The sequence below is a fragment of the Bombus bifarius genome, unplaced genomic scaffold (genome assembly GCF_011952205.1).
Source record: "Bombus bifarius isolate JDL3187 unplaced genomic scaffold, Bbif_JDL3187 scf7180000007996, whole genome shotgun sequence".
Taxonomy (NCBI): Eukaryota; Metazoa; Arthropoda; class Insecta; order Hymenoptera; family Apidae; genus Bombus; species Bombus bifarius.
Window position 1 is genome coordinate 3542625 of NW_022884376.1, and position 12215 is coordinate 3554839.

Here is a 12215-nt window from a genome sequence, read left to right on the forward strand (position 1 = left end):
GATGGAATAACTTTTTTCGCTAGTTCCATTTAAAAAATTATGTATGCAATGATTATATAAAAATAAAAATCATTTTAAAAAATATAGTTACATATGTCAAAAAAGTATGATTTCAAATATTAATATTTAACTGTATTTAACAAAAACATTTACAAATGTTTTAAAATATGTATCCGTTCTAAACTTTGTATTATGCATGTAACGCCTTGAATAATAAGAGATAGTATAAATTCTTAAATATTTCGAAGATTTATCTAATATTGTTTTGAGGACGTATATAGTATAAGTATAGTCTTGATCGATTACCATATTGTTTTAAAATATCAATTTATCACACACTAATTATTATTATAATTGTTGGTAATCAAAAATTAGTGTACAATACTTTTTTCATTGTTTTTAATGTTTTGAAATTTTTAATATATTTGCGAGATTAAACAGTACATCTATTAAATGAGTAAAAATATTTCATGATTTTGTGCATATATCCCTCATATCATAATTGGGAAAATATGGAAACTTGTAAGTATTCAATACACTTTAATTCTAAAAAATATTTCTGTTATATTATACTAGTATCATTTATCGGGAACTTTATCTTCAAGCATGAATATTGTTAAAATGTGATGGAACTGATTTGGAACTAATATGTCAGAAATATTACCCTGAGTATATTCTATTGATACCATCTTTCGATTTTGATCAGTATGATTATTATATTGTATGATTAGGCCAATAGATTTATATATATTTAAAGATTAATATTTTTGAAAGAATAATTAATTTTTAATTACATTTGCAGTAAAATTTTATCTTTAAAGTAAATTAGTACATAATATTGCTTACTAAAGAAAGAAAAAGCAATAATATTAAAAATATAAAGGATTAAACGTTTTTTATATCTGTAATTTCGGAACCAATAAAAAATATAAGAGTAATACCAAGTAAAATTTAGATGCTACTTGAATTACTGCATTGAAACATGTTAACTACTATTTTCTTACAAAAATGTATTTTGCACATTACAAACCTATCTTTTAACTAAGATTTATTTATCTAATTGCAATGAATGTAGAAATTTCCTTAGGAAACGAAATTACTGGTCAATTATTCAAGGCAATCTATGACTTTATAAATTTTACATATATCTTACACTATTCTCATAAACAGTTAAACCTGCGTATCAAACATTTAACACAGGAGTATCTGATAAGGAATGAACGCGATTAAACCTACGATTTTTTAAAGTTGTAATCGATTCTGAAAGATCTGCTCTTTTACTAAAAAAATCAACTATAGCTTGACCTGTTAAGGCAGATGCCAAGAACTGTTCGACACTTATTGACCAATCTGGACCAGTAGATGCAACTACATTTGACGGATTTCCATTGCGATCATGTGACTAAAAATCATGTTTTATGTACAATTTATAATATATTCTAAGATTACTTACTTAATATAAATAGTATGTTACCCGTTCTATAGCTGAAGGTGTTTGTTGAACAGCAATAGCTGCCAAAAGTAAACTGTCTTCAGACTCATCTCGACCGACGTAAAACTTTTTACCAACATCGCCTAATTGGAGTAAAAGTGTACCTGTATGTAAAAAAAATGTTTTTTATTTAATATGGATTCAAGCAGTAATAGTACTTTGATATGTGTATAATTTACCTATTGAAGCTATACAATGGTAAGTTTCTTGTTCTTCTGGTTGTGCAGGGAACATGTCATAAAGAGTTTTCCATAATGCAATGAAATGTCTTTGTGACATTTTTGGCACAGTTTTTAGATCCAGTGGGCTGTCTTTGGATGCTATCATAGAGCGTAAGCTTCCCATGCTTTGAACTTCCCATGATTGATCTCCCTGGCTGGTCAAACTTGTCGATCGAGATAAAGTACCGATACTCGGTTCTTCCGCTAAACTAACTGGCATTTCTAAAGAAGCAACGCTTTGTTCCATACTGTCAAAAAAATCTGTAGCTTCTGCTGCTACTTCAGCACCATCTAATATTGATATGTTTAACTTGTCTAAAGTAACAATAAACAGTTTCTTATTATAATGCTTTTAATTATAAAATAATATTTACCCGAATGCGTTGGCGATTCGAAATCAACAGGTGTAAGTAATGGTGGTAAGTGTAGAGTATATAAAAGTTTTAATCTTTGTGTTAAATCTGCAGTTGCGGTCATACCAATCGCTTGTACTAATTCCCGAAAGTTCAGTAGTCCATCACGATTACGATCCATTAACTGATATACAATACTACTTATGAACATTTTCTGTATTTGCTTGATCTTATTCAATAAAACTAACATACACATGGATGTTAATTCTCTAATATTATCTATTATTTTTCAGAATTTTCTTTTTTGTTATAAATAGCTACACTTAAAAGTAGAAAATTATTTTGTAAAATTCGATTAACTTACACGAAATAATCGGGCGGCGAGAGATTCAGCTTGACTACATTTTCCCCATGGAGACAAGCCACCAAATAATATCCTAAATAGTTCAAAATCTACTTTATATGCCTCATAAGGTGGCTGCGTTGGATCATAACGATCAGGTTCAGATTTTCGTTGGCTCATTAATTCTTCTCTTACTAAACTTAACAAATCCTAGATAGTGATATCATTGTTTTTTAAGCATCTGTGTTTTTTGAATGTATACTTTCTTAAATATATCAATACCTGCAGTTCTTCCATTGTCATATATTTGTCAACAACAACACTTCTAATTACATTTTTCTCAATTCCATCTTCCAAACTTTGAACTACCCTAAGCCTATGTTTTAAACGAAGTCTTTCTATTCCACCAATAGTCAAAGATCCATATCTTGAATATGCTTCATATATTAAAGTCTGAACAGATATACTCTAAAATAATAAACACAAATAAAATCATGAATCTCCGTAAATATAACTAATGCATAAAAGCGTTTTTACTCTATTAGGAGTAGCACTATCAACTGGTCTAGGAAGTATAAGTCCTTCATCATTGAATACACCCCCAAGGTAATCTGTTAATAACTGCATTGCTTCACCATCGTCACAGCAATTTAACAATTTATCCTGATTCCACTCCAGTACTGTCAATGCTATCTGACACAGGAAGAAAGACCTGTTTACTTCAAATTTCCTCTGTATGTATTTTATTCTGTATTCATTAGAAAGGATATCAATAAAATTCAATATCTTCACTAATAAAAAATAATTAAGGAGCTAAAAACAAAATATATGTACATAAAATATGTTGTACCTGGAAAATTACTTTCGCTCCATCATAGAAAAAGCAATCCATTATATTTACTGCGCTACTAGTTGGCATAACGCTTAAAAATATGGTTAAGAACCATGAAAGTGATATAACTTTAATGAGACCAAGTTCCTGCAATCTAGCATGTAAAGTTGGTAAATGTTCAGCAGCTAACTCTTCTAAAAGACCTTGGTCAACAAGAGCACCGACTACTCTTCTGTCATAATAATCAGGCAATAACGATTCACATACATTACATAACTGCCAGAAAGCAGATTCTTCTGAACAATAGATCAATAGAACTGAAGCCACTATATTCATGGCCTGACAATAGCCTGTTTTAAGACAATTAAGATTAAATAATTTTTGAAAACTTTATAATGACAAATTTCACGAATAAAATTTTTACCGATTTGTGGATTTTTCCAAGCGTATGCAGAAAGAACTCTTCTTAAAGCACTGATACCAGTGTCAGATTGAAATGCTGGATGCTCGGGTAAAGAACGGTGCAAATCTCGTTCTATTTCTTCATTTGCTTGACAAGACTTACCCAATGATTGGTCAACTAACGATTTATAAAGTCCTGGATTCATTACCATTTCGTTTAACGCACCTAGAAATAAATTGAAACTATGTTATACCATTCAATTATATGGTAATGATTATATTGACTGCATTACCCGAAAAAGTAAGCCAAACTTCTCCTCTAAGAGACTGTGGTATACCCTGAATTATAAGTTTTGCTGTTTCTGTTGTTCTGTACATTGTAATACCTCTACCATACTCTGCAAAATGGAGTTCCCATTGTTTTTCTTTAGCTTCTTGTTTTAGCGTCGCTTCATTGCTTAATGGAGCTTTAAACAGAGTCATTAATGGTGGTTGTGGTTTCCAGTCATTAGCGGTTTTAGTTTCCTCATTGTTGCTATTACTATGTAAACTATTATGAAAAAATGCGTGATCGACGCTCCTATTTGAAAATATATTAATTACTATATAGACATATTACATATTAAATTGTATGATCAAAACTAAAAATATTAAGTGGAAACTTACAAATTTGATAGTTTAGATTTTGCTAATAATTCAGATATTTTCTGAACAACAAAATCTCGATCGTGAATCTGAGCAAATAAAAACGACGATCGAGCAGTTGTTACTAGAATAGATTTGTCTATTCCTGTACTAGTTGACTGATTTTCAGCTGGTTCAATAAGCCTTACTTCTCTTAAAGGTATAACTAAACTTACTAATCCTCTTACCTACAATGAAATGGATATTGAATTACGTCATTAGACATAGAATTTATACATATTTATATTTATTTAAAATAATCAATATATTTACTCTGCTTTCAAAACAAAGATAATTCTGGGAAAGAAATATTTTTCCCCAGACATATCTTTTATTGTACGGTGTCCATAATGTTGCATCAATACTACCATCTAATTTTTCATTTCCTGGTAGTCTGAATTGTAATCTGTAGGCTTCAGAATGTGCTCTTGCATCAAGATCTCGTTTTAAAAAGGATGGTTTTTTAGGTACGTTTTTGCTGAAAATATAATTATCATTATAATCAATGTACACAAATTTTATTCAGAAACCTGTAAGTGACTTCAAATACCTCAGTTTATTTAATAGTTCTCTATCTTCGTTAAAGCCACTTTTTTCATCTATAAGCCTAACAAAAATAAAATAACATTAATTTATGAAGCACATTTTCTATCTATATTCTTACACTCTTATCTATTGTATATAAATAATGTTACCTTTTCATAGCAATATTTGTAAGCTGCTCCATTAACGAATATGTATCTGATTTATGAAGAAACATTGAAAAATAATGCTGTAAATGAAATAAAATATTGAATGCTACAGATAATGTAATAATATAAATAATAAACAATCACAATATTTTATTTACCTCTTTATTGTCTCTAGTTACAACACGTATACTATCTGGAAATAAGATGGAATTAGTTTTGCTTAATTCAGTAATGTCTGCCCATCTTATAATTAATTTTGTTTCTCTTGCCAATATATAGGCATAAAAACACATATGATTTATTGATAAATATAACCACCCCTGTCTAGGCAAACGAGATTTCCAGTAACTAAAAAGATACAACGTTATGAGGTTTTATAAATTTTACTGAAATTTTATATACTTTTAAGTTAATTATACAAGTACCTGCATGAATAATAATTGACCAATTTATCTTCTTTTGGTATATTGAAAAGTTGATGAAATTTAAAAGATACAGTTTTAAATGATTCTGGATCTTCTTCTGTGGATAACATAGACTTCAATAATACTATACAAAAATTTTATTTTTTGATCAATTTCTCATAATAACTTACCGTCAGCAAATTGACAGTCTGGTATATTATTTGCAATAATAGATTGTATTTTACAGCAAACAAATTCAGTTATTTCTTCTTCAGTATCAAATGATGTTAATGTATCCATCAAGTTCGAGTGAAGCCATTCCCAATCTTGTAAAATTTCTTCATGTGTCAAGGAACATGCAACTGCTATAAGTTAAAAAAATTATTTTTAAAAGATTTTTATCTATAATAACAATTTCTTATACCAATATGATATGAAGAAACTATATAAAATATAAGTATTTTATCTTATTAATTTATATTGAAATATTTTACCCCAATAAACTTCTGATGATGGCGTTTGATGTAATATCCTAAATGGTGGAGGTTTAGTGTCAAAAACGCTATCCAATGTCCCTACCAATATAGAAGTAAGGCCTTTTGTTTTTCCATGTCCTTTACGGCGTTGTAAAACAAAATATACAGTTGCTTGTTCTGTTACCCTGCATGACAAAGACAACAAAATTCAAAGACAACATTCCTGTTTGAAAATCACTCTAACACATGAGATAAATTCTGTTTATTTCAAAAAACATAATAAAAAAGCTAGGTGTAATGTCAAAGTATTTTTAAAATACATAAAAGTGAAGTGTTATAAGCTCAATTATATGTTACATAAATCCTTTAAAGTAGAAACGAGTCATAAAAAATACAATAAAGATATGACAAATAAACTTCAGTAGTAAAGACTACAATTTTATTGTGCAAACCACATTACAAAAAAAAGGCAACAACTTTACATAATTTTATATTTACATTTTTGTAAATATCAGTGGTATCTTTCACCTTTTTTCATTTATATTTTATTCATAAATATCACCGAATGAGAATGAATCAATGTCATAGATAATAATTGACGAAATGATTCCAATAGAGCGGATGTCTGTTATCGATAATAAACCATATACATCCTCCGACATATAATGTATTATAATTTATACTCCTACACTGCATGATATATAACGTAAGAAAATACATCTAGCGATGATTTACGGTTTTAACGATAGTAACTCTAACTAACAAGATCTAACGGACACATAACGTTTAATACCGTCAAATATATTTACGATATGTAAGCAAATAATATTATGTTAAATACAAAAATGACAAATCAATTAAAAAAAGATAATTATTTTTCTGTTTAGACTAGCATATACATAAGCTCGTAGAACTCTGGCAAATAAATAAATGCTCAAAAATTACTTAAATCCTTGAGTATACGTCTGTCAGCTGTCTTTGACGTACGATGTAAACAGTAATTGTAACAGAACATTGAACATCGTATACACGTATCAATTTACCAAAGAGCATTTGCCAGTAGAACCTCTTGTGGCTTCACCCACATATTGACCACCGTTCTTCCAGCACATATGGCACTAACGATACGAATTCAAGCACACTTTATCCAAGACACTAGCAAATTCGCCGTCTGGTCAGCAGAAAAAAATACTTGCCAAAGATAAATACTAACATGAACTCCACTACGAGTCGGTCGTTGTCAGTTGCGTCGATTCCTGCAATTTCGCCATATTCTCAATCTGAAATGTTACTAAGTATTCAATATTCTTTTTTTACAAAAAATTTCTTATCTTCTGAGAAACATTTTAACATTTCTTATATATTATACAAATTGAATAAAATATGATTATAAATAATATTATTGCGACATGTAAATCACTATATCAAAATTTATAAATAAATAATTATGTAATTATTAAGTTAATATTATTTTTTACAATAATAATTGTTAACGTATTATGTACGTGTACATTTATAGAGATTTAACAGTATTTGACGAAATATTAGAAAGATAATTTTTGCTTTGCAGTAAATATATTGCAGGTAGATGTCGCCTACAATTTCTAATTTATGTAAAGTAATAACCAACCGTGGTAGTGAAAATTACGATACGGTAGAAGTTGGGGTACGGGAATAAGCTACGTCTTCTTGGGAGATTTTTCATTGCAGAGAAAATGGCGTCTCTCGCAAGAGTTCGTCTTTTAATGAGAAATACCGGTACATTTGGAAATTCGATTAGACAAACGTGCTTACGTAGTGCCATTGCACAACTTCAATTAAATGAACGATTTTTTCACTGTAATAGACAAAATATCATTACCCATGTGCCACAGGTAAACACTGCCTTTTTCCATGTTTTCATAAATTCTTTCTGGTAATTCCTACATTGTACTTCAATTTGAGCATTACATAATCAAAATATCTTGAATTTTAAGAAATCAGTGAATATAAATGTATTCAGAGTATAAGATTCGGAATATATCATTCGTTTATTATGTATGTTAGTTATGAACTAGATTGAATATCCGTAAAGTAATAGAGTCAGTAAAGTTCGATCTTACGACACCAATATTTAAATTTTCTTTCATTAATGTTATCATGTTCGAGAAATATAGAGAGTTGTCATGTTATATACTCAAAATCAATACTTCTCCTATTCGTCTATAATGTCTATTAAAAGCTTTGTAATATATATAATAGAATTATTATAATTGTGTTAGTTGTATATATGTTCTATTTATTTAATGACACGTGAATAATATATGATGATATTGTACATATAGGTAAACATACAATTTGTACGTCTGTGCAGTGCAACACCTAAAACTAAGGAACTTGAAGATCGTGTTTTAAATGTGGTCAAAGCTTTTGATAAAATAACTGATGAAAAGGTTGTACAATTATATATTTTTTTTTACATATTATTATTTTACAGGGCACACGAGTCAAGCAGGTGCGTCATTACAGTCATGCTGCACCATTATCGCTTGATCTTATTCGCCAGCGTGTACTGTTAGTACTCAATCTCTATGATAAAGTTGATCCTCAGAAGGTATCTATTCACAAGATAATATAACATTAAAAAATACTTGCGAAAGTATTGTAAATGATAAAATTTACCAATTTCTGTTGAAAATTGAATTTTTATAAGTTTATTAATCATATTTTATATATATTGTAATATTTAATAGCATTATCATTCATTTTCTATATCTGTTGAAACACCTTGATATAGATAGCTTCTCAGAAAAAAGAAATTATTAATTAATACCTCGCTTGAATCGTAGTGTCTTTGTAATAAATCAATACATATATATATATATACATATATATATATACACATATATGTGTAAATTCAATTATTTACCAATTTTTGAAGCATATTATAATTAAAAAATTAACTTTGTGCAGTTATCTTTGGACTCTCATTTTATCGACGATCTTGGTTTGGACTCCTTAGATCACATAGAAATTATAATGGCCATGGAAGATGAATTTTGCTTCGAAATACCAGATATGGATGCAGAGAAACTTTTACGACCTAGGGATATAGTACGTTACGTTGCCGATAGGGAGGATGTTTACGAATAAATATGCACATAATATAAGTCATCTCATTAGACAAGTTTTTTATTTTTAAAATCATTATATTAGAAAATAAAAGTTAGACTTTACTTATTCTGTATATAATATAAGTGTAATAAAAATAAAATGAATCACTAGATTGAATCTTAAATTATATTGCCTTGTATTTATTCTAATTTAATATCAAATAAAAAAGTATACGTCTATTGCATATTTTTATTTCATATGTAAACATCAAAGTATACATTATTTTTAAATGGAGAACCAAGTGCCACCTAGTTGTAATGGCAGTGATATGGTGTCGCTACCCTCTACTAGGCCGACATTACGACACTCAGATCTTTTTTTTATTTGATTCAATCGAACGTGCACACTAATCGAGTGCAACAACTGGAAAAATGAAGATGGCGGACGGATGTGTATTCTTCAGAAGAAATAGACCCGGAACTACAGCAAAGGTTAATAAAAATGTTAACTTTCATGAGAATTTATTGTTCTCATGTCCTGTAGGCTATCGTTCAATGATGGTTCGATTATGTACAACGTATTTACAGAAATATCCAAACGCGTTTTTGACATATCTTTGGAAAATCAATGAACGCTCTATAAAGAAATTATTGTTTACAAACTAATAATTTATTATATTTCGTTTACATTGTTTTAAATTTTCAGTAACGTACTAATCGTGTCTAAATGCTAATACGCCCATAGTTACATATTTGTAGAAATACATTTTACTGATAAAGATATAGATTTTGATAGATAATATTTAGTACAATATTTACTGTTTTTTAATAATTAAGTAATTATTATAATAGATTGTACACGTAATAAATGAGCCATGTAAGTGACACTGGTTGTTCATTTCTTATTAAACATTCTTAATTTAGGAACCTTCTTTGTTTAGAATTTCTGTAGGTGGCCTGATGAACCCTTTGAAGAAATGGACAGCACGCTGGCCGTGCAACAATATATTCAACAGATGATTAGAAGAGATCCATCTAATGTTGATCTAATATTGAAAATGCCAGAAGCACAAGATGAAGCAGTATGGAAATATGAACATTTAAGACAGTTTTGTATGGAACTCAATGGTTTAACAGTAAGACTGCAAGCAGAATGCCATCCAGAAGCTTGTACTCAAATGACAGCTACTGAACAGTGGATATTTCTGTGTGCTGCACATAAAACACCTAAAGAATGTCCAGCTATTGATTATACACGACATACACTCGATGGTGCAGCTTGTTTGCTTAACAGTAATAAGTATTTTCCTAGCAGGTATATAAAAATAGTATCGAAAGATTATTATAGATAATTAGAATATATAAATATTTTTTATCTATCTCTCTATTTCTTTATGTTTTATTTCAGAGTAAGTATCAAAGAATCTTCAGTAGCAAAACTTGGATCTGTTAGCCGGAGAGTTTACAGAATCTTCTCTCATGCATATTACCATCATAGAACAATATTTGATGAATTTGAGAATGAGACTTTTTTATGCCGCAGGTAGAATGATTAATCATAAAAGCATAGATAGAAATATCAGTATTTTATTAATTCATTTATTTTGATCATTAATCTTTTTTGTTTTAGGTTTACAGCATTTGTGACAAAGTATAATTTGATGTCAAAAGAAAGTTTAATAGTACCAATTATGGAAGAAGAAGGAACGACAGAAAGTGAAGCGTAGAACTTGAATGTTTATTTATATTGTCCAAAATTGATTTGTCAAATTTAAGGTGGTATTGTAGTCTAGAAATTTGAAAAAATCGAAATTTTTTTTTTCATATTTCCAAAGTTCAGACATTCAAGAATATGCCCTTAAAAGGATTTTTCAGAATTTCAATTATTTTATGAGTTACAGCTATTTTTGTGACGCAGCATCTGCTTCGGTCCGACCGGAACAAATGAACAGTAGACGGTAGACGTTGTCCGAGTAAACTTGTCTCAAAACTTTAAACGCGTTTTTCTCGAAATTACTTTTTTTGAGTTGGCGTGCACGATATCTCAATTTCTAATGAACCGATTTATTTTAAATGTGATCTGAATATTCCTTATATACTCCTCTATCGTCCGGACCACGCTCAGCTCAAAATCTTTAATATTACTATTTTTTAAACGTTCGGAATTGTCAAAAAAACGTGCGAAATAAGAAATTTTTTTTTAAATGGCCGTCATTTTGTGAAAAAATGTTGTATTGACTTTTCCAAGATTCAGACGATAGCGGCATCCATACTAATTAAGAATCTGTTCGCTTTTTTTGTTTCAAATGACTAGAAGGGTTGATATGCACGCCACGACACCCCATTTTTTTGGCAGCACCCACTTTGCCAGCTCATAACTTTTTAAATATTGAGTTTTTTTTCAGTGAATTTTTTACGTAATCTCGAAATATCAATAAACAAATGCTAAAAAGGAGGATAGCAAAAATATTTTTTGTTTCGCTTGTACAGAGCTTCAAAAATCGCCCGAAATTCATGCCTCTAGACCAGAATACCCCCTTAACGAAATCATTGGTAATATTGATATATCGCTGAAATATCTCTTGTAGTTCTAATTATTACAAGAGTATTGAAAATTTTTGCTAATCTGTCTAGAAATATATCATTAGAATTTCTTGTTATTAATTGAATTAAGATTCATTTTAATACAGTCTTTGCTAACAGGAATTTATTGTATAAAGTAACTTTTCTTGCTTAAAAATTATATTTATAGTATTTACTTATCATTGAATGTGTAAAGCGTGGAAGGTATAGTTGAAGTTATGATCCAGCCATTACTAAGTCTTTGTATAAAGATGAATTTATTTTAAACAAATGTATTATACCTTCTACACAATACATTAAGTTAAAATAATTCTGTACTAATGAATTTTACATGAGTTTACGTTGTTAATGTAACAAAATAATTTTAAACATTTTTGAAAACATAATTTTACCAAATGGCATTTCATGAAATAATATAACAAGAAATTCAAGAAAATTTAAAGTAAAATTATTCAGTCTTTTACATAGCATATCTTTATATATTTTGTACCTTCTTTTTTGTATAAAAATATTTAATTTTATTGAAACTAATTATAAATTTAGATTTCTTTTTTGTAAGTAACCTTATTACGATGTGTTTGACTAATTCGAAATCTAACATTAAATATCGATATTTTTTTCTTACTTTATTGAGTCATCAT

At 29.0% G+C, this 12215-nt stretch overlaps 3 protein-coding genes and 1 long non-coding RNA gene across 6 annotated transcripts; 3 read left to right on the forward strand and 1 right to left on the reverse strand.

Moving 5' to 3' along the window:
- Positions 1 to 392: 392 nt before the first annotated feature.
- Positions 393 to 7207, reverse strand: LOC117206078 (TBC1 domain family member 9). Of its 2 annotated transcripts, none has more exons than XM_033445077.1 (19): positions 7113 to 7207; positions 5918 to 6084; positions 5615 to 5788; positions 5445 to 5541; positions 5178 to 5367; positions 5023 to 5099; positions 4878 to 4934; positions 4601 to 4805; positions 4310 to 4515; positions 3937 to 4223; positions 3666 to 3869; positions 3260 to 3591; positions 2947 to 3102; positions 2692 to 2877; positions 2431 to 2619; positions 2088 to 2250; positions 1672 to 2004; positions 1475 to 1596; positions 393 to 1402 (listed from the first exon to the last, which is right to left on the reverse strand). In XM_033445077.1, coding segments are annotated over exons 1-19 (3366 nt in total). In that variant the 5' UTR covers positions 7115 to 7207; the 3' UTR covers positions 393 to 1183. The 2 variants fall into 2 exon arrangements, with proteins under 2 accessions (XP_033300968.1, XP_033300967.1); XM_033445076.1 differs by lacking the exon at positions 7113 to 7207 and adding an exon at positions 6943 to 7106 and having other exon boundaries at positions 3666 to 3871; positions 3939 to 4223.
- On the forward strand, positions 6564 to 7074 carry LOC117206090. Its single transcript, XR_004487333.1, has 2 exons — positions 6564 to 6713; positions 6787 to 7074. It is a non-coding gene; the product is annotated as an uncharacterized LOC117206090 (long non-coding RNA).
- Positions 7208 to 7500: 293 nt separating the features above from the next.
- LOC117206087 (acyl carrier protein, mitochondrial) lies at positions 7501 to 9181 on the forward strand. Of its 2 annotated transcripts, none has more exons than XM_033445089.1 (3): positions 7501 to 7773; positions 8224 to 8331; positions 8852 to 9181. In XM_033445089.1, exons 1-3 carry the CDS (start codon positions 7615 to 7617, stop codon positions 9029 to 9031), a joined length of 447 nt encoding a protein of 148 aa, XP_033300980.1. In that variant the 5' UTR covers positions 7501 to 7614; the 3' UTR covers positions 9032 to 9181. The 2 variants fall into 2 exon arrangements, with proteins under 2 accessions (XP_033300980.1, XP_033300978.1); XM_033445087.1 differs by lacking the exon at positions 8224 to 8331 and adding an exon at positions 8376 to 8492.
- Positions 9182 to 9327: 146 nt separating this feature from the next.
- On the forward strand, positions 9328 to 12010 carry LOC117206083 (MOB kinase activator-like 4). Its single transcript, XM_033445084.1, has 5 exons — positions 9328 to 9483; positions 9933 to 10306; positions 10400 to 10534; positions 10622 to 10762; positions 11530 to 12010. Exons 1-4 carry the CDS (start codon positions 9424 to 9426, stop codon positions 10716 to 10718), a joined length of 666 nt encoding a protein of 221 aa, XP_033300975.1. The 5' UTR covers positions 9328 to 9423; the 3' UTR covers positions 10719 to 10762; positions 11530 to 12010.
- Positions 12011 to 12215: the final 205 nt, after the last annotated feature.